At 43.8% G+C, this 23603-nt stretch overlaps 1 protein-coding gene across 1 annotated transcript in view; it reads right to left on the bottom strand.

Annotated features, from left to right (window-relative positions):
• Nucleotides 1–457: 457 nt before the first annotated feature.
• Nucleotides 458–23603, bottom strand: part of IL17D (interleukin 17D) — a 66575-nt gene continuing 43429 nt past the window's right edge. Inside the window, exon 3 of the mRNA XM_086933468.1 lies at nucleotides 458–1167. Within this exon, the coding sequence (XP_086789594.1) occupies nucleotides 849–1167 (319 nt within the window). The 3' untranslated portion in view covers nucleotides 458–848. The remainder of the gene's footprint in view (nucleotides 1168–23603) is intronic.

The raw sequence follows: 23603 nt of genomic DNA on the forward strand, positions 1-23603 counted from the left end.
TGTTAGGAAATCGCAATTTAGGAAATGTAACCCATTTCCTAATTGGCCCATAGGTGGGAATGCAATAGTATTTCCTATTTGCAATTTACGAATAGCGATTTCTATATTGTAGGAATGGCTATTAGGAAATCGCAAGTTTTGCACACATAATTTTGCATTTCCTAAATAGAAATGCAAAATAAGAATTTTGTACATCTGGCCCTTAATCGTGTATTAACAACTTACCACTTACTTGGGTCACAGCCCTCTGAGATGCCACCCATCTGCCTTCCTCTCCCCTTCTGAAAACGCCTGAATTTGAATACAATTGAAATACCAAAAAGTGTTATTCTATAATCAATCCATGGCAAGTTACACTATGTAGATTAGAAAAAGCAAAGGGGCCAGATGTATCAAAGGGTTTTACCCATTCTGTGTCTATGGGAAAATGTGTTCATACATATGGCCCTTATAATGTATTGTTTTAAATAGTATAAAGGTATTTTTGAATATATTAAGTGCTGATCTGTCACTACAAGTCCTGAACTCCAGCGTCGTATATTTTTCCTTCAACAAAGGTTATTATTCAAGTCCATTTTGTCAAGCAACACAAGCAAAGAATTAACACAGTGGTTTCCGTAGACTGCTTAACATCACAGCTGTCCTCTACTCTGGCACCTATGTTTTTAGTGAACGCCTGTAAGCAATGTCCACAAGATGGTCCCTACAGCAGTGATAGGGGCCTTTACTTGCTTCTGCACTCCTGACACCAGCACTCTGGTGTGATTCTTGTCTTGCATTGGAGACAACCTTAGCTGCTACTTCGGATATAAACAGAGAGCAAAATCTGTGGCAAATAACTTCAAGGTTCAAGGGGGCGTGGGCTTGTCACTCCTGCCCGCCAGCACTTTCCCTTCTTCCTTGCCTGTGCTGGAGTTGGCCGCCTCGGGCCCCGTTTCTTGTTCTGGCACACAGGTGCATCCTACAGGCACAGTGACATAGTCTTCGACGTAAATGTACCGCCCGCCGGCGCAGGTGGGAGTACGTCGCAGGATGACGGTCGGCATATAGACAGGTGCACTCCGGAAGCGGAAGTCCTCCTCTCCGAAGATGCCAGTCAGACAGCCCTTGCACAGGCAGTAGGCCTCAGGAATGTATTTGGGGTACCTTGCAGGGTCAAAGGAAATTCTGTAAGCGATTAGAAAGAAGAAAAAAAGATTCTTGTAAGTGCGGTCCAAGCATCTGGAGTACATTTATCAGACATCCTGGCTGCTGTGCTCTATTACATAAGGTATGCGTGTTCATTTCCCCCACGTGAATGAATGTCAACATTTCAGGCTCAGCAACCAAATTCATCTAGTACAAAAAGGGCTTTTTAAAGATAATGGGGAGTGGAGGAGACGTCCTCAATACCGCCCATGTTTGTAAGATCCAGTTTTGTGACTTAAAATCTTACATTGTTGTAAATCCATTTTCTATTCTAAATAATTATGCTATTCGATGACTTACAAGGAAACACTTACAGGCATATGCATCAAAGTAAGTGCCGGTCGCAAAGCCCCTTTGCTCCCAGTATTTTTGAATTTGGGATGCATCATCCCAAATGCAAACATCGCAATTTAAGGAATCTCTAAATTGAGATTCCTTAAATTGCGATTGCATTTAAGGAATCCCAAATTGAGATTCCTTAAATGCAATGCATGAAAGTAAAAAAAATAGCGAATTCGCTAATAGGAGTAGCAAATTACCATGAAGTTGAACTTCATGGTAATTTGCTAAAACTTTGAAAAAAAAACACTTTTGTGCATTTTTCAAAGTTTCATGTTGCGCACACACATATGTGCTGAGATCAATTTCAGGGGTGCAACAGGGTGTCATTTTGACATCCTTGCACCCTTGAAATTGCATGAGCAATTTGCGAGTACCTACTGGTACTCGCAAATTGCTCATGCAATCTCCAATTCATTCCTATGGGCCTGTAGGCCCATAGGAATGAATGGGACAGCATTCCTTAATTGCGGCTATTAATTTGCGAGTAGCACTTAAGGAATGTTTAGGAATCGCTATTTTAATAGCGATTCCTACATGCATAGGCTTTTGCTATTCCTAAAAAGCAATTTCTTAAAAATCGCTATTTAGGAATAGCAAAAGACTACTTTGATGCATCTGCCAGTTTGTTGTTTGTATGCATTCTATGGAGGCTTATAAATAATGTCAAAGCAATTTTAGATTAAGAAAGGCCTTTAAAAATATAACTGTGATTTGTACTCTGTGGGCGACTTACGTTACAAAAATCAAGCAAACTGATTTTTCGCACTATGTCTCATCTTTCACATTTGCAGTGTATCCATTTTCATCATGTAAAACACAGCAAGAACAGAGTGAACTCAGTTTGTTTCTACAATTACCCTGCATCAAGTACTTTTGCTCCATTTCTTATTACACAAGGAGCAACAATTATGCAGTTGTCTTTGTTCTTCTTCTGCCTCATTGGAAAGTTATCTAATTTGACTGCCAATGGTTGTTAATGTATAGCGTGCACATGAATACAGTCATCATTCTTTTCTGAGGTCACTTTACGTAGCTAACAAACAGGTCGCAAAAACGTACTTTGTGGTACAAAATATTTACCTCCATGTTTCTGCGAGGAATATGTGCAGAAAATGTATTCTTTACATTGAGTCCAATCATAACCTTGCTGTTGAAACCTTTGGTACTATGGGGCAGTGGCGGCTCTTCTGCTAAGTCGTAGAAGCGTTGCCCCACTGCCATGAAGCAGCAAAAGAAAGGAAAAAATAAAATGATGATAACGTAATGTTATTATCATTTTACTTTGTCCTCCTGCTGATGCAGTTGCGTGAGGGGGCAGGGCAGGGCTGCAGAGCAGGGGAGGAGTGGTAGAACACACCTACGTGCGCAATGACTGTTTGGCGGCCCCTGGCTGAGCGCCATGTCACAGCACTCAGACCAATCACAACGCTGCATTGCAGGGAGCGTGGGAGCCCTGGTGCTTCCTGCTTACTGCTTCTCCCAATAAACCAGGAACCGGACGCAGGACAGGTGGCACTGGCTGCCCAGCCGCGAGGTACGTTTAAAAAAAAAAAAAAACGACCAGCCCCACTGCTGCTTCCAGATAGAAGCCACGACTGCTATGGGGCATATATTTACAAGAAAAGTGACGGAGCGCAGCGTTAGCCTTCTTGGCTTAACGCAGCGCTACGCCACTCTTGAAATGCAGGGCTTCACCCTATGTATAACAATATGGTGCAGCCCTGCGTCACCCCCTGTGCTGGTGGTAGTTACAGCTGCCTAGTGCCAAAGCAGACACCCTTGTACCATAGTGTAAGGGTTTCTGCATTGTGGGAATGATTGTTTATGTGCTGGTTTGTGTAGCACACATAGAAGTTGCAACACGTCATTTTTAAAAGCAACAATGGTGGAGCTGTGCTGAAGCCCACAATGTTTCTCCCCAGCACCCCACAGGAGTCAAAATAAAGTATTTGTTCAATTTCTGAAATCCTAAGGGTGTGTCTCCGTCAGGCCTGCCTTCAATATTTCACCCTCTTCACCAGGGTGGGTGGAATTCTACTATCTCTAGCAGGTCAGCCCCTGAACCACATGGTGTTGTATAGCGTTTTAGGACCCTAGTGTAATTTTCCCGATTCATGCCCTTATATAGGTATAATTTACATTACCCTTATATAGGCATAGAAGTCATACCCATATTTAGACATAGCCCTTGCTGTCCAAATACAGGCATTGCTACTTCCACTAGTTCCAAAAAGCCACAACGATTTCTTGGAAAACTCGGCTTCAGCAGTCAGGGACATCCCCTTTCTTGAATATTGATTTGTCCTAGAAATCGAGGCGTTTTCAAAGAACTACCATTCCCTTGGTGTTCTTTGGTGACGTTATTATGTCCGACTTTACGTCAAACCAGGCACCTTCAAGGTATAAATATGTCTGCACTTGCCCTAGCAAACGCATGGTGGTTTGGAGCAGTTCAACTATCTACTTGCCCGACACAGCTCGCTACAGCAAGTGCCAAAGGAAGAAGACCCTCCAGCTGACGCACTGACAGAGAGGCTGCCTTTCTCTCGCTGAGAATCCAGCTCCAGTGTTTCCAAGCTCCCCTCGCGGGGTGTTGGGAAATCGAGTCCCGAGACAGAGATACCAGACCTCCTTCATACTAAAACCTTTGTACGGAGCTGATTAGACCCTAAGAAAAATCTTGGATAGATTCTTGGCAAAGAAACTAAAACCTATGCTACACCATACTTACTTCTTCCCTCGTACTAGACTTAGGTTAGGTACATTGGGGTAGGCGTATTTTAGAAGCACCAGTTGAGTACTTTTAGTCTTTGTTATTTATGTATGTATTTTATGGCTTAGAAACTATACCATGCTTTTACAGTATTATTTTATAATACTCTTCTTGCTGAACGCATTATACTTTACAGCCAGTATTACGATTGTAGCAGTTCATTTATTTTGCATGAGAAAGAAGACTGTTCAATAAATGCTTTTATTGAAAACGCCCATCTCTTTATTTCTCTGCACCTCTGGTCAAGCGAAACATGCACGATTGACTGAGTAAAATATCTATCTATTGTTTCCACAGCTCTGAAGAAACGTTTTATCTCGGGGAAACAAAGTTGTCATGTTTATGCCGTTGTCAGAAACGAATCCCTTCTTGTTTATTCGAGAAAGTTTCTAGTGACCTCTGAGCTAGCTGGCACTCACAATTATGTCTAATATATTCAATAGAGAGCTAGTCGACCTAAGTCCTACATCAAATCTATAGGATATATTATTCTAATGCGCAGAGCCTATTGGGAACATAGGAACTACAGTACATGGCGCCCAACGTTTGGTAAGGCAGTAATTTAACACTAGATACTAGAGTAACTCAGTGGTGCTTTTCACAGAGACCCCTTTTTCACGTAAAATACTCCAATAGACGTCTGGACTGGGTTAAAGGATAAAATATCCGCCATAACTGAAAATGTTGGATAGCGACACTGAGAACGGTGGACCCACAGGCAATAACGCAACCGGTGGAACTGCAGCTGCAACCCAAACGGGCTTAGACGTTACAGGTTTTAATGAAACCGACGCGGATGCTATAATCATACCGGAAAACTTAAGGAAAACCATACTATGAAGCTTATAGCAAATGGCCTATCACCAAGAGGTGGTAGGGAAATTTTTGTCATACAGGCACACGAATATCGGCAGACAGAGGTATTCTATTCATTGATTGTCTTCCCTGAAGCAAATCCAAGAATACACGTGTTTCACTTCTACAAAGAAGAGATAACTCCAACGAAATACACACCTTTCGAGGATGTTGAAATTCCATTAACATACCAAGAGCATGCGCTCTGGCTTAAAGGCGCCCTACAACATCAAAATCACATAACCAGGCTTGGTCCACTAGGTAGACCAGGAGTAACATGGCCGGTACTAGCCAGCTATACACCACATCCTGCCATTGAAGAAATGTCAGGTGCAGAACTATTAGTTCAACTAAAACAACTAATCAAAATACACAGACAATTGGTTCAATATGTCATGGGGACTCTAACAGTCCAACCTCCTATAAGGATTCCACAGCAAACCCCTCACCAGGGGAACACAAATAAAATTACACTACAGACTACACAATCAGTCTTTGGTAAATTACCCGCAAAACGGGAACAAATTCCATTCTGGATAGCTCAAAAGATTACTCAAATAGAGGCAGTATTTCCAGATAGTACACCTCATGAGAAACACAGGATTCTAACAATCTGTTTACCGATGGGGATCGCACCACACCTGGAGGACTGTGACACTTGGGGTACAGTCTTTGCTGCAATCTACACAAAAACACATGGTGTTCCTTCTATGGCGGTAATACCAGACGTCCTGCAACAGATTCAAAATGAATACGGGGCAGAGCCTGCTTTAAATCTAGGTATGAAATTACTTAAAGATTTCAAACAGGTCTCAGCAATAAAATTAGCTAATATTAAAGGTGAGGCAGCATCTGTGGTGATCCGTCGACAATTAAAAGAACTTGATGTAACTGAGCAACCATATGAACTGGCCAGAATAATCGAAAAATCCTATGAAGAACCAGGTAGAGACAGTTTGGGTGGGAAACCAGTTAAGCCTCAACTAACAGAAAGTCCTGAAAAGGTCTTTATCAAAAACACTCTCACTACTCCTAAAAAGAAGTGGGAGAATACAAAAGAAACTTCTAAAAAGAAGCGTTCTCAATCCCGAGGTAGGTCTCCTCAAAAGGAGCGCTCTGAAAAGAGGTATAACCTCAGGAACAGGGATAATTTGAGAAAACCTGATAGATACCAAGATGCTGATACACGTTCCTCTCGTGCCTTTCAGACTTCCTGACAGAAATCAGAACGACGAGGACAGTCAGAACACAAGGAAGAACGCATGAAGTCCAAAGACGATCAACACGTTCCAAAAAATAAGAAACCCCAATTCACCAAGAAGAAGGTAGCAGGTCTCATAATCAGACATGCCGAGGATCTTGAGGACACAACTCAAGAACGGGGAGTGGGCCTAAACAATGCTGGACAGCGCAGCAGAAGTTACCATAGCTCGCAGGATCCTGAAGGATCATCTGGAGATAGTGGACTTGAATGAGTTCCTTCAAGTTGAAACTGCCGATACCAGGGTTAGTGTACCCCATACGTTATATGAAGTAACGCTCCGGATGGAGGGGGACATAACTAGGAAAATCAGGGCACTCTTTTGGGAGAAGCTCTCTAAGGGTTATGACATTCTTCTAGCTGAAAAAGACTGGCCACCAAAATTTGTCAGGGAGTGCCCACATGGCAAAGACATCATTATGCCAGCCTTCTCAAATCATATTCCAATTCACTTAAAATACACCTATGCCAGAAAATGGGCAAAAGGCCCAGGCTCCAGCATTATATAAAAATCATATGGGATGGGATGAGGATTCTCCTCACCATAAAATCCAGTTAAAAACACAACCTACTGCTCAGAGGCAGTATCCAGTTAAGCAAGAAGCTAAAATACAGGTCAAGGAGATCTTAGATTGCCTTGAATACCAAGGGGTGATTGAAACATGCACATCGTCCATGAACAATCCTTTGTTTCCTGTCTCCAAACCAGACAATACATATCGTCTAGTTTTGGACTAAAGACATTTAAACTCATTTGCAGTACAAAATGCACACAGTGCAGCACTGATGAATAACATTGTGCGGAAAAAATATAAAACTACATTAGATATTTCAAAGGGTTTTTTCTTTCAAAATATCGCACCTGAAAGCAGGTACTTGACCGCTTTCTCAATCATGGGGACACAGCGTCTCTTCTGTCATCTCCCCCAGGGATTCAAGAATAGTCCTGGGTTATTTTCAGCCAGAGTAACAGAGTTACTACAAACATATGATGATGAGGCATTATCTTATGTAGATGACATCTATCTAACAGATGATGACTTGGACAGGCACTCGAACAGAGTGAATACGATAATACTTGGCTTTGCATCTGAAAGGTACAAATTCAATTTTAGGAAATCGAGAATTGCCCACCTCAACGTCCTTTTTCTGGGATACGAGTTATCAAGTGATGACAAAAGCCTGGCAGCAAACTTTCTAGAGAAATGTGCACTGCTCCAACCTCAAAAAATGCTGTAAAACTTACAGTCAATTTTAGGTTTCCTGAATTTCGGAGGAACTTACATTGTAAATTACGCAGAAAGGGTTAAACCTCTCTACGAATTAATCAAACCTGATTTCAAAACAACAAATTGGACTCAAAAACACACAGAAATGTTGCCTTCAGTGCAAACAGACATGTTAGCGACAACACATTTACAGACTCGCGTAAATGTACGCAACCTTGTAATCCGAATCATCCCAGGAAGATGCGGATTCACATACTTAACCTTTAATGAAGGTGAAAAAGTACCAATTGCTTACAAATCACACTTGTACACACAAGCTGAAATGAAATTCACTTCAACAGAAAAAATTCTGACAGCGGTTCAAACTGCAGTAGCAAAAAAGAGAGCTCTCGCACAGGGAAAACGCATAATGGTCGTTACTCCTGTACCTGCCTTAGAGGCAATGACAAAAACAAGCGTTCCGAATGCAAAGGCTTTATATCCGAAATGGATACAATGGGTTAATTCGCTTGCTGCAACAGACGTTGAATACGTTTTTGATCCCTACTTGAAAACACAAGAATTTTTACAATACGAACAAGAATGTCCTCTGCCCTCTGAGATTCTGTCCCTAGAACAGCACGAATCTATAATTTATACAGACGGATCAGCACAGCCCGCAATGGGGGTAAACAAGCTTATAGTGCTGCATGCGCGATTGTTAAAGGTCGCTGGCGCGATGGTAAATTCAGACCTATGGTCACAAAAACTCAATCTCTAGGAGATTGTACAGCTCAGCGAGCTGAACTACAGGCATTCAAGATGGCGTTTGAAAATACCGATCGCGAATTCCCCACACTCATAGTGTGCGATTTGTATTACTGCGTTCAAGCTTACAATGAATACTTGCAGAACTGGGTTCAAAACGGTTTCAAAGATGCAAAAGGTGGCACAATTAAGCATAAGTTGCTTTGGGAACAAGTAGTTCTATTACAGAAAGAACTACAGAAGACTCACGTGATCCATACACTGAGTCATCAGCGTGATGGCGTTCACATTGCAGGGAATTCATTGGCTGATGAAGCCGCAAAGGCAGCTGTGCAAACGGCTTCTGTAGCTGCAATCACTCGTTCTAAAACAAAAATAGACACCAAAATAATGTAGGCTGTCGCCGCTTCCAATAAAGACAGCGGTAAAACGTTACCAAAAGGCTTTCCACTCAAGTACTCCTATATAACTGATGCAAATAATGTTCCTTTTGCTCGAATCCCTGGAGTGGGGGATAGAGTAATTCCAAACATGGAACATAGATTAGGACTAATCTTAGCAGCACATGAAGTGCTTGCCTCTGCACACGCAGGTGTTTCTGCCACAGTGTCATTATTAAAACAAAGATACTGGTGGCCGCGCATAAGGAAACCGACCCAAAACTATGTTTTGGAATGTGAAGTCTGTCAGAAAATGAAACTTTCAACAGTGAAACGCATGGAGCAGACGCCCCTTCTAATTTCATATAAACCATTGGCATGTGTTTACCTGGACCACTGTGGTCCCTTACAAAGGGATGGCAACTATAAAATTATCATGGTCGCAGTGGATTCATGCTCAAGATTAATTTGGATGTGGCCTCAGCGCTCGGCTGACGCCTGAACTGTTATAAAAGATTTGCGAGTCTTTATCGGCACATACGCAATTGGCACGCTACATTCTGACCTGGGTCCTGCGTTTAGCTCTCCAGCTTTCAAAGAGGCCATGGCCAATCTGGGCGTTGCATTGCGGTACTCAAGTCCATTCCATCCTGAGGGAAATTCGGTAGTGGAAAGAAAAAACCGGGACATAAAGCAATCTATAACAACTAGGGTATTAGGTTTGGGTGACAGGTGGGTCAAACATCTAATAAGTGTCCAACGTAGTTTAAAAAATCTGCCAAGAAATTCTCTGGGTGGAATCACTCCATATGAAATGTTTTTTTGGTACTAGAATGATTGTCGAAGACCTCTGTCGTCATACTTCAGTGGTAGAACAAAAACCCTTTGATATCAAAGACCGTTTGGCTGTTTACAGGACTTAAATTAAATAAGAAGTCTAAGCAACACATTACAGAAGCCAACGACCACTGAAGAAAAACCACCTGTCCCAGCAAGGCCTGTCTGGATTCCAATGATTGGGGATCTAGTCAGAGAAAAGATTGCGGACAAGAAGGAATTTGGGCCTTCATACAGAAAACCAGTACCTGTGCTAGCAACCCACGGATCAAGAACAAGGCTACTGCCGCCCCTTGCTGGAAGAAAGGAGAACTGGTTCGTGTCCATTGACCTGGTAAAACCACATCATGTGGTCGATAATAAGTAGTAGGCCCAGTGGACTCCAAAGATGTAGCAGACGACCTAATCTTGCTACTATCCAAGAGGTTCAAACTGAGAGACTCATCACCTTTGAAGAATTTGCAGTAAGAAAAGAAGGACTATGCAATAAAGCAATGGAACTTGTGCCTCTTGAGACCCAAATAACAGTTCGTCAAGACACTCCTGTCTACAATGATATAGCATCTGACTATATTAATATGACAAGGGACCAAGCAACTCCAGCGATTTCAAGTAATCCGGATGCAATACCAACAATTGACAGAACTGCCTCTGGCTATTTCATCAACTTTGATACGTTTTCTGAGGATCCCAGTGAGCCCGAAACACCGCCAGCAAATAAAGCTTTTAAAGATCAAGTAACAGAACTTTTTCAGCAACTTGAAAACACTTATCTAGTCTCACCATGGGTTGAATTTTGGATTGTGCTAGGCGTACTTTTCCTCCTACTTTGTCTAATCCTTGTGTTAAGTTTGAGAATGCTGATAAATGGAAAATATAGCAAAATGGACACAGCAAGTAAGAACATCAACTTGCTCCTGCAGCCTCACAAATCATCTCATCGTGAACAAAGAGACCTATCATCAGTAAACATCACAGCCGTTCCTATACCTGGTGGTATAGCATGGGACAGAACTGATTATGATATTTATGGTCATGCCGAGCTTTGAAGATTCCACATCAATTTAAGGTTTCCTTCAGTGACTTTGTTTCACCCAGCACATTTTCTGATGATTGGGACTTTAAGACAGTTAATAATATGATGGCAGACTTAGAAATGTCAGCAACATTTACAAACCATGAATATTTAGAAGGTTCATCAGATTGTGAACAAATGTATTGTTATAATCACTATGGTCATCATTATTTGCACAAATCTGCAAACCCTAGAAATGTTTATACTTATAATCTATGGGAACATTGTCCAACGCCACCAAAGGGTAGCTCAAAAACATTTTATGAAAAATGTCCATACTTCTCAAGTTTCAATACCTCAAATCCGGAAACATTTTATTTTAAAAATGTTAATAAGACAGGAATGAAAAGTATGTTGACCGATACAAAACAAATTTATTCAGCAGTCTTTTATGCCCAGCTGTCCTCGTTAGGTTTCGACTTCTGGAGTGACAACATCGAAAAAAACTGTCTGGGGCTCAAAAGACTGGCAAGTACAGGGAATAGAAGCTTTATTTTGAGCCTGCATTATTCCTGAGCAAATAATGTTTTTGAATGACTCTGTTCAACAAACATCCTGTCTTGGCCTCGCCAAGATAAAAGATTTAAACAATCCGTCCATACCTACACCTTCACCTGATAGTAAGAATACTACAGAGGGGGTGGTCGACATAAAATCACTTTCACTTAAAAACAGAACTTATCCTGATTGGAAAAAAGGGTTAATCTGGCCCACAGACACGAATAACTGTCAAGATAGATTCCTGAACAAGACACAAGGGTTTACAGTAACTAGGCCAGACCCAAGATATGTCCAGAGACAACATCCAGGGATAGTAACAACATACAGTGCAGGAAAACTGTGCCTTGAATAGCTACAAAAATCTACACTTACTGAGGTAAAACAACACTTAACTTTACTTAAAGATGACGTTGATTTAAGAGACCTCTTTCGAGGGCCTCGTAAACCACGTCATAAATGTTTCATATATGCCGGTATTTATGCTGCTTATAATGAAGCATGGAAAGTCACGCAAATGGAAACTGCAGAACAAATATGAGAAATTGATCATATTCATTTAGAGAAAAGCTCTCTCTGTAGTTGACAATGGGTTAACAACTCTGTCATCCAGAATTTATTCTTTGGACAGCATTGTATCCTCTGCCATAGACATAATGGAACAGGACTTGCTCATGTTGCAACATGGACAGTCTCAATTGCGTTCTATAATGCTGCTAGGCTGGGCGTTACAAAATCTTCGTTCAGGCTATGTGCCTTGGCGTCTAATCAACACCACGTCATTGTTTACTGGATTTAACCTTACAGATAAACAAATCTCTTTAGACTATACGGTGCTGAGCATAGAAAAACTGGAAAGATTACCATTGACTGTTTCTGAGAAACCAGCCATAGAATGGATAATACCTGGCACCATTACGTTGCCAGTGACGATTTTCCAGTTTCAGTATTGCTTGAAACACATACCAGCGGGCCTGTATGAAAGGTTGGGTAAAGAATACATAAGGTCAACCTGGGAATTACCATACACACACAAATGTTGGAGTGGGGGAAAAGAGGTATTTCTTAGTGGTACACAGTGTAATAGCGCACTAAGCGGTACACTTTTATGTCAGGGTATTAATTTACATGTAGCCTGTGATGGTTCTTCGACCAACTTATCCTGCCACCTGCAAGGTTCTCCAGCAGCAGTGATAGATCCAATTTTTAGGCAGCTTTCCAATGGGAGCTACATAATGTTGAATGATCACAGCTGTTGTGGAATGATGCCAGGAATTGCCTATCTCGTAACTGTGTCAGCCAGGGTCACTTGTTGTATGCAAGTATTGTTTCCTAAAGCTAAGACAGACGGGGAGTCGCCGTTATGGTCTTCACTGAACATATCTTCTATTCAAATTGATACTTTAAGTAGAATGAAATCCATTCTTTTGCAAAAAACTGTGCCACTGGCCTCGTCCAAAGAGACGTATGATCTGCAGGTTGAAAGGTCCTCTGCAGAGATACATGCCCTATTATCAACAAACTGCCCCATACATTTCGCAGAAATGTTAGGTCGTATCCTAAACATGTCTGATACCTGTGGTATTGTACATGTATTTAAGACAATTTTTTCGGGACTGATAGACTCTTTTGAATCAGTCCCCGGCATATTTCCAAACTTTGTGCACTCGGTGTTTGGCAGATTGCCTCTCTTTTTGGGACTAGCAGCAGGAATATTATTTTTGCTACTTCTGCTTCGATATGGCAAGCCAATCCACCAACGACGCCCAGATCACCATGGAGAATACCCTTCTGGCGATGAGGTATCGTGAGCGCATAATCCAAATTTTGGGCTTGGCTCGCTTAAGAGATCTGAATACCACATGTTTTCTATCATTCAGACCAATCTGGCAAGATTGCATCTTACCTGTTCTACGATGCCTGCTATGTGGAGAAGAATGCGTGCTAGACATCTGTCTAACACTTCCATCAGCACTGCCAACGGATGTTGACGCTTTGCTTGGTTTGGTAACGGCTCATGATTTGTGTTGTCCCCAACGGCTACTAATCCTGATGACGGCATTCATGGAGATCTCACCAGCACAACCAGCTGACGGTGAGATATGTGGACCAACAGGCACAGAGGTACTATCTACTGCGAACATTGCTAATGCGACTGATGCTGACGGTGATGCTTCTCATCTGTGCACAATTGATCTGCTTAACGAGGTAGTCCAACTTTCACCTACAGTTGTAGACGAATTCTTTTCAAACTTAGAAGACTTGATGTTTTCTCCTAACAGCGAGAATGACTTTTGAATTTAGCACACAGCGTTCTGATGAACTCTGAATTTGACCTTCGTTTTTCAAAACAACTCTGACTTTGGAAGTCTATTTTTCTACGATTTGGCTTTTTGTTTCTCTAAAAATTGAACTTTTTTTTGGCACAAAGTAATCTGCTTAAAGTAGATCTATTCTTAGAGAACAAGAATTCTTTGAACACTTCCAAGAGGACAATATTTGACCTCGTTCACAACCAAAACAGTTTATATATTCTGTCATGGAATGGTCTCGACCTTTCTTCTGTATTTTAGAGCCATTTCATAAATGTTATTTAATGAATCATTCTGATAAGCATTTTTCCAATATCACACTACATGCTTTGAATGAAAATATTGCTTTTTTAAATGCGTACATCACAAATGCTAATTTTTCGTGTACAACCATTTGAAATGCATTTTATGTATTTTGGGTGGGATTGTAAACTCATGCTGTAGATATGTTTTAAATACTTAGTTTTTAGTAATCTCGAACATAATAAAGTGGAGTGGGTGTTGTATAGCGTTTTAGGACACTAGTGTAATTTTCCCGATTCATGCCCTTATATACGTATAATTTACATTACCCTTATATATGCATAGAAATCATACCCATATTTAGACATAGCCCATGCTGTCCAAATACAGGTATGGCTACTTCCACTAGCTCCAAAAAGCCACAACGATTTCTTGGAAAACTCGGCTTCAGCAGTCAGGGACATCCCCTTTCTTGAATATTGATTTGTCCTAGAAATCGTGGCATTTTCAAAGAACTACCATTCCCTTGGGGTTCTTTGATGACGTTATTATGTCCGACTTTACGTCAAACCAGGCACCTTCAAGGTGTAAATATGTCTGCACTTGCCCAAGCAAACGCACAGTGGTTTGGAGCTGTTCGACTATCTACTTGTCCGACGCAGCTCGCTACAACAAGTGCCGAAGGAAGCCGACCCTCCAGCTGACGCACTGACAGAGAGGCTGCCTTTCTCTCGCTGGGAATCCAGCTCCAGTGTTTCCAAGCTCCCCTCGCGGGGTGTTGGGAAATCGAGTCCCGAGACAGAGATACCAGACCTCCTTCATTCTAAAACCATGGTACGGAGCTGATTAGACCCTAAGAGAAATCTTGGATAGATTCTTGGCAAAGAAACTAAAACCTATGCTACACCATACTTACTTCTTCCCTCGTACTAGACTTAGGTTAGGTACATTGGGGTAGGCGTATTTTAGAAGCACCAGTTGAGTACTTTTAGTCTTTGTTATTTATGTATGTAGTTTATGACTTAGAAACCATACCATGCTTTTACAGTATTATTTTATAATACTCTTCTTGCTGAACACATTATACCTTACAGCCAGTATTACAATTGTAGCAGTTCATTTCTTTTGCATGCGAAAGAAGACTGTCCAATGAATGTTTTTATTGAAAACGCCCGCCTCTCTATTTCTCTGCACCTCTGGTGAAACGAAGCATGCACGATTGACTGAGTAAAATATCTATCTATTGTTTCCACGACTCTGAAGATACGTTTTATTTTGGGGAAACAAAGTAGTCATGTTTATGCTGTTGTCAGTAATCCCTTCTTGTTTATTCGAGAAAGATTCTAGTGACCTCTGAGGTAGCCGGCCCTCACAATTAAGTCTAAAATATTCGATAGAAACCTAGTCGACCTAAGTCCTACGTCACATCTATACGATATATTATTCCAATACGCAGAACCTATGGGGTATATAGGAACTACACTACAATGGTGCGCGAGTTTAAGTTATATATATAAGATATTTGTACATACCCTTCCACTCTACATTCTTTACTGGGCTGGCTGTACAAAGTTGTCTATCGCAGCAAGCCCTTTTGTGCATTTTCATATATTTGCTCAAGTGTTCAACACATCTTTTGGCTCTACGTCTTTTTTGCATTTAGTGGTAAGTCATCCCACTAGTGTGGAAGTGCAAGTTAAGGTTAAACATTGAAAAGTGTTCCTCCTCCCCTTTCCAACCTTGTCTTCAATAAAAGACTTTAACTGCCATGCAGTCATTCATCACTGGATAGAAATGTGTTGCATCATGCTAAACTTCCTCTGAGACTGAAAGGCGCAGATTTATGACGACTGGCGCATCCCTGCAAATCAGCAGGGATGCGCCAGGTAAGATGCGTCACACAAGTTTACCCTTGCGCCACCACAAATGTGCTGCATTTACTATGCGGCGCATCGTATCGCAAGGATAAACAGATGCGTGACGCATCTCCCGTCGGAAGGGTGGTGCATTGCTGGAGTCGTGTCGCAAGTGCGACGCAACTCCAGCAATGCTCGTGGCCTGCCCATACATAACCTGGTGCGTCAACGCCTTACACCTGCTTCGAGCAGACGCAAGGTTTTGATGCAGCGGCGTCAGAAAAGTGACTGAGTGGAATTTTGTAGATTTCACTAAGGCACTTTACCAAGGCATTTCTGCATCGGAACGCCCCCCCCTCTCGCGCTGGAACGCCCACATGAAATCTGATGCAGGTTTCATGCGGCGTAGGGCTTTACAAAGTGACACATCTCCCTAGAACCGTCACGTTCTAAATAGGGCGCACCATGGCACATGGTTTACACCCCTGCTGCGCCACAGAAGTGACGCAACAACAGTGCAAAAGTGGTACAAGGGGCTTATAAATCTGCCCCAAAGTGTTTACTTTCCTGCCAAATTAGCACCCACTTGTTTTTTTATCTGTTGTGTTTCCCTTGACTCGCTCACCCCAACACAATCGTCCATAAACATTGGCGGATACTTCAACTCTACCATGAAGTTGAATCCCGTCATCACCACAACGGCCTTTGCTGACAGATACAAACAACCAAAACTTTGTTCACGTGCCTTTAGTCATGAGTATGTTAGATAACTGTAATAGCTTATTGGTCAACCTCCCTTACCGTGCATCCCTAGCCTTGGACAATATTCTGAACTTTGCCACCAGAAAGCTCCATAGCTCTGCATGCAGAAGCCTAACACTATCGTCATCAAACTGGGTGACATTCATTGAATAAAAGGTCTGGCTTTAAAGGAACATTGTATGGTAATGCAGAGCATTACAAGTAAACAGTAACAGCTCCTAGAGGGAGTGCCACGGGCGGTAGGGCGGGGCAGGGGAGGGGCAGGGTGGGTGTTAGTAAACTACGGCATACGGCCGAACCGAGGTAAGTACATGCATAAATAAATAAAACAAATTACATTGCGCACACTGCAACGACAAATGGTGATGCAGCGTGCGCAATGTAATTTGTTTTATTTATTTATTTATTTATGTACTTACCACGGTTTTGCCGTATACCATAGTTTACTACCCCCCACCCTGACCCTTCCCCGCCCCGCCTCACGGCACTCCCTCCAGGAGCCGCTACTGCAAGTAAATAGTATGGGAAGAGGTTTGCATTTGTGTGGAAGGAAAGAAATGTAGAATAATATGGGTTACGGTTAAAAGGTCAGTGTCAGCCTTAGGGTGGTCTTCCCCCGAACATTTTTCCTTCCTCCTCCATTTTTGCTGACCTTGGGACTCCGCACTCTTTACCACTGCTAACCTGTGCTAAAGTGCATGTGCTCTCTCCTTCAAAACATGGTAACATTGGCTTACACGCAATTTACATATTTAATTTACTTATAAGACCCTAGTAAAGTGGTACTACATGTACCTAGGACCTGTACATTAAATGTTTCTAGTGGGCCTGCAGCACTGATTGAGCTACCCACAAAAGTAGCCCTTTTAAACATGTTTCAGGCCTACCATTTCAGCCTGTGTGTGCAGTTTTCAAACTGCCATGTCGACCTGTCAAAATAAACTTTTTGCCAGTCTCAAAGCATATATGTATATATTCATCCAGACCACCATCCTCATGAGTGCCAGGCACCCGCAGCTTGGTGCGTCCCAGGGTATGAGGAAACCCCTTTAATACTTTGATTTTCACCAACAGCAGACTCTCTGCCAAGTACGCACTGCTCCAAAAATGATAAGATACATATAAATTGTGGCTCCAGAGGAATGTTGACGTGAAAACGCAAACAATTACAATGCATGCTTTTACAACGCAGTTTTTACATCGCAACTACCATTACATCGCATGATTTTACAACGCATGCCATTACAAAGCATTCTTAAAAACTACCATTACAACGCATTCCATTACAAAGCATAATACTTTTAGTGCAACAGTAGGGTAAGTGTTGGATACTGTAGGGGTAAAAATTACTATTCTGACTCAAGTGAGTACAACAGTAGGGAAAGTGTTGGATAGTGCAGGGGTAAAAATTACTATGCCCATCTACCCACCCTAAAACAAAAAAATCTCCATTACTTACTTTATAATGGCATGCGTTGTAATGGCATGCGTTGTAATGGCATGCGATGTAAAGGCAGTTGCGTTATAACAGTTACGTTGTAAAAGCAGTGCGATGTAATGACTGTGTTGTAATGAAAGTCTCCCATCCAGAGTGGTTTATTTGTAGCCAGCCAACCTAACGCATTTTGGCATCTCCATCACAGCCAGTCGCCTCTTAGGAACCATCACTGTTTGATGCCTCCTCTGCAGAAGCCCTCACATCTGTCATTGATGGCAGCCTCTACAATGATACTGGACTCCACATCGCAGCCTCGCAGTTCCTTGGAAGTGACGCATCGCCTCGACTGCACACCGCATCCTCAACATCAGACCTCATACCGCAGCCTCGCCACATCTCGGAATTGACACATTGCTTTGGCTGTGCAAAACATTTTTGACGCAAACCCTAGCAATGCTTCCCAAACCAAGATTTAAGGTACTTTATTCCGCAAGCCTAACTGGGTCCCTGTAGCCGCCTGGCGCTCCATCGCAGTCGGCCTGAACATTTGACTTTGTCCCTGTCTAGCGCAACCAGATATCCACAGTTGGTGCTTTTTGGTGCCATTTTCACTGACATTTTACAACCTGCACATCTCCGGTTCTACTGATTGGATTTTTGGCCTTGTGGTATTGTTTTAGTTATTAAAAAATACTTTTGTTTTCTAAATCTGTTATAGGATACTTTTGTGGTGTGTTGTCACTGTGTTACTGTTTAAAGTGTTGCACCAATACTTTACAAATTTCCCCTGAGTTAAGCCTGAGTGGTCTGTGATAAGCTACCCGAGGGTTGAGCACAGGTTAATGTAGGGTTTTCTTGTAACTTCACCCTAAGAAGAATTCTGCTTGCTACTTTAGAAGGGTTTACCCCCCTCAACCAGTAACCTCATTTTTACAGTAGGTGATAGTTCAACTTTCAAGCCAGACCTAAACATCCATGTAGGTAATTGACTGCCCAACTCTCATCTGTGCTGCGACCAGAGAAAAACAAGGTCAGTGGTCCACGCACTACTGCTGCGGTCCCGCCCACTCCCTGCCTAAAAGCAAGTGCGCCGGGCGGACGCACTCAGTAGATCGCACTCAGCCCATAGACACTACCAAGACTGCTCAGATCAGGCAGAACTGACTCTGTCAGGTTTTAAAAAAAAACTTTTACGTGATTTTAAAATTGTTTATTGCTCACTTGTGTTTCTGGTGTCCCCCTGGTCCGTCACGGCGTGTGCCGATTTTACGGAGATGCTAATCACCATGTTTTCTCTTTTGAAATACCCACTTCCAGGAACGCAAGGTCAGCGCTCCATGCACTACTGCTGGTTTCCCGCCGACTCCCTGCCTAAAAGCAAGTGCGCCGAGCTGGCGCGCGCAGTAGATCACACTCAGCCCATTAGACACTACCAAGACTGCTCAGGTCAGGAAGAACTGACTCTGTCATGTTTTTTAAAAAACTTTTACGTGATTTTAAAATTGTTTATTGCTCACTTGTGTTTCTGGTGTCCCCCTGGTCCGTCGCGGCGTGTGCCGATTGCATGGAGGGTCTAATCACCATCTTTGTTCTTTTGAAATACTCACTTCCTGGAACCCAAGGTCAGTGCTCCATGCACTACTGCTGCGGTCCCGCCCACTCACTGCCTAAAAGCAAGTGCGCCGAGCGGACGTGCGCAGCGGCGCGCCAAAGGCAAGCCCGTCTGCGTCCGTCCGCACCTGACCGTCGCCAGACGCCAGGCACCCTGCCCAATTTCACCCAGAACTTCCACATCACTGACCTCAAATGGCCATTCTCAAATACACTAGCCAGGAGCTCCACTCCCTAAACACAGCTCCCCACAACCCACTTGGTAATACTCCTGCCCCACTTACCGAAGACCACGCAGCTCAGGAACTCCCCCCACCTAGTCGGCAACATATGAAAGCACCCAGTGGCATCAAATGCTCCCAAACCCAGTCTACTCGTCCAACACTACCAAGACTGCTCAGCTCAGGCAGAACTGACTCTGTCAGGTTTAAAAAAAAACTTTTACGTGATTTTAAAATTGTTTATTGCTCACTTGTGTTTCTGGTGTCCCCCTGGTCTGTCGCGGCGTGTACCGATTGCACGGAGGGGCTAATCACCATCTTTGCTCTTTTGAAAAAACCCACTTCCTGGAACGCAAGGTCAGCGTTCCACGCAGTACTGCTGCGGTCCCTCCCACTCCCTGCCTAAAAGCAAGTGCGCCGAGCGGACGCGCTCAGCGGCGCGCCTGGTGCAAGCCCGTCTGCACCCGTCCACGCCTGACCGTACACTAGCCAGGAGCTCCACTCCCTAAACACAGCTCCCCACAACCTACTTGGTAATACTCCTGCCCCACTTACCGAAGACCACGCAGCTCAGGAACTCTCCCCACCTAGTCTGCAACATATGAAAGCACACAGTGGCATCAAAAGCTCCAAAACAGAGTCTACTCGTCCAACACCTAAACACTTTAACTGTATATACTGTAGTGCACGGTCCGTCCCTAAGCATGCATTAGAAATCTGGTCACTACTAGACACAGAAAAACCAGACCTATTTTTTGTTACAGAAACCTGGCTCCAAGATTCGTCACTACCAGACATTGCAGTAGCCCTTCCCCCTGGCCATAAAATGATTAGATTAGACAGGACTGACAGAAGAGGAGGGGGAGTTGCAATTGCCCACAGGGCAAATACTAAAATATATATAATAGAAACACACCTAGTGGATTGGGGCGAAATCTGCACCTTCACAGTAGAGATGGGGAGCAAGGAGTCATGGAAAGGTGCCCTCCTCTACAGGCCCCCGGAAACAAAGCACATTTTGTTAACAAACTTACAGAGACGATAGCACCACATGTTCTGGCCTCTGATAACTTTCTTCTATTAGGGGACTTTAACTATCACGCCGAAATACTACTAGACCCCCACACTAACGATCTTATCACCAGCATTAACACACTAGGCCTAAAGCAGCTAGTGACAGGCCCCACTCACATCGCTGATCACTCCTTAGATCTCCTATTGACAAATTCGCCTAATGTGGAGATCTACCAGCTACTCCCAATCCTATGGTCAGACCACCATGTTTTCAGCTTTCACATCCACGTGAACCCAACTCAACCCCAATCCAGGAAATAAATGAAACTGAGCAGACCCTGGAACAAGATAAGCTTAGATTTCTTTTCTACTCATTTTATTCCCCCTCCATTTCTAAGTTCACGGAGCCCAAAAAGGCAGCAATCGATCTGGACCTCACAATCACCACAACCTTAGATACCATTGCCCCTAGAAAGCTGACTAGATGTCCTAACAAACTCTCTCCCTGGTTCACCCCAGACTTTAATACGACCAAACTCGCTGTCAGGGAAGCCGAACGCAAATTGCGACAGACAAAAAATGTAATAGACAGACAACAATACAAAACATCACACCGGCTCTATATGGACAAATAGCCTTAGCCAAAAAAGTCTATCTGGGGAACAGGATAAACCAGGCAGCGAACTCACACAGAGAACTATACAAAATAGTTAAGGAATTTACGAATCCCCCATCATGCCAGCCTCCACTCACCGAGACCCAAGAATGGGTCAACTCTCTCTCATCCTTTTTTACCAACTAAATTAACGACATTCATAAACTATTACCCCAACCAACTGACACGACCCTAACTGACACATTAACCTTCTCGTCAGCCCTCCCCGTCCCAGTCCTAACTACGTGAGCATAGCTCCTCCCACCAGAAACTCCCAAGCAACTTAAAGCCCATCCCTTCCCTCCAGGCCACACCCATACCCTTAGGCATATAATCCTGTTTCACGCCAATCAACATCCTGTTTGTTTTTTCTGCGGAATCACTTCCGGGCAGACTTTGTCGTGGGGGGTGCTGGAATTGGCCTCCTTTCGGGTAAGTGTGAAACGAGATGTTAAGCGCCCGTTTTTAACCCCTAATGTGTCTGTTTTTACTTGTGGGCATATGCTTTGAGTCCCTGCTCTAGAGGGACCGTGGGGTTGGGAGGTCCGAACTGCCTGGTGTGGGGTGGGGACTCCCTGCTGCGGCCTCCCCTCTTCCAGGTTTGTTCCCTCCTCTAGCAGGAACACCCAGGGAGGGAGAGGAGGTGTGTAGGGCGCGGCAGGCTTTTCAGCGCGCCAAAGGTGTGGCGGTTTGGCTTCTCCACTAATTTACTGTCACGGTGCTCGTTTAATTTTGAGCCTGTGTTTTGCCGTTTTTTACTTTCCTGAAATCCTTTGTGAAGTCTTGGGTTGCGAGGGGCTCCCTTTGTTTGTTCAGTTTTGTTGGTTTCAGTCCTGCTTCTGCGGTTCTTATAACCTGACTTCATGTTCACACCGCTGAGTTTATTTTTAGTAGAGCTCCCTCTACTTGCGGTCCATTATAAAAATTGCCGTTTTGTGTTGCTGGGGGAGAATTGCAAGGGGCTTGATGGCTCAGGTCTTAGACTCTTGCTGATCGGCTTTTGAGGGCACCCTGGTGGGGAGTTTTCCCTGTCCTCGAACAGTCTCTGCTGTCTGTGGGGGTCATGTGGTGTTTTGGGGGCTCTATTCTCCTGCAGTTCTAATGGGGCATTGGGGAGTTCTTACCTCTGGGTTCGCTGGTTCCTGGGGCGGGAGGCTTCTGGGTGCCTTCGTATCCTTACAGTTGGGCCCTGTTCAGTCTTTTACTTTTGTAGGTTTGTAGTTGTCTCTGAATTGCTGGTTTGGAGGCCGGCCTTCGGTTCTGTTTGGGGATTGGCTGTGGGTCCGGTGGCATTCCCTGGTGGGTCCTTGGGGATTTTTTAGCTTTGATTGGTCTGAGTATATCTTGGGGTCTGGTTCTGTTCTCCTGTTCACAACATGGAAGGTAGAGGTGCGGACGTGCGTGAGCTCGGCTGTGAGGATGAGGTGGTGGTCGCTGGTTCTTTTTCCACTGCTCCTTCCATGGTGGATATTCAAAAGATGATTAAGGCTGCTGTGGCGGTGGCCTTTGTGGCTTGTGATCCCAAGGGGCCTAAGAGGCAGAAATTGGATGACTCGGCAGAGGTCAATCCAGACGTTGACTCTGATGAGGAGGGGAAGGGTCGTTTTGTCTAGGGGGCTGACCTTCGCTGTGTTCTGCAGCATGTTCGAGACAATTTGGGGTTCCCTGGTCCTGTGGATGGTGGAGAGTCTGAAGACTTCTTCGCAAATTACCTAAAGAAAGATCCTGAAAGCCTCCCCATTCATACATCTGTGAGGAAGGTGCTGGAGGGGGAGTGGAAGGATGTTGACAAACATGCTTTTCCCCGGTTTTTGGCTAAGAGGTATCCCTTGCAGGGATTCACGGAGGAATTTCTGGCCGTGGTGAAGGTGGATTCCCTGCTGGCTGGTATGGAGTCTCAGAGCCTGGTGGTGTCTGAGGATGCGGTGCCTTCTGATCCTGGGGACAAGCGAGTTGAGGGGACCTTGAACCTGTCCTTTGCAGCCTCTAATCTTGCAGTTAGGTCTGCAGCTTACACCAGCTATCTTGTTCAGTCGCTTCTTAAGGACTGTCAGGGTATTTCTGAGCAGCTCATGCAGGATGAGGATCCCTTTGTCCATGTTTGTCCTTCGACTCCCTTAGCGCTGCGGCAGCGGCTGCTGGTGCCTCGGTTGCTGCTAGGAGGCAGTTGTGGCTTAAGTCTTGGAAGGCGGAGGCTTCTCAGAAGGCGGCCGTGATGAAGATTCCCTTCACGGGCTGTAAGCTGTTTGGGGAGCCATTGGAGGCTTTGATAAAGAAGACAGCTGAAGACAAGAAATGTTTGCCTC

This window comes from Lissotriton vulgaris, chromosome 8 (genome assembly GCF_964263255.1).
Source record: "Lissotriton vulgaris chromosome 8, aLisVul1.2, whole genome shotgun sequence".
Taxonomy (NCBI): Eukaryota; Metazoa; Chordata; class Amphibia; order Caudata; family Salamandridae; genus Lissotriton; species Lissotriton vulgaris.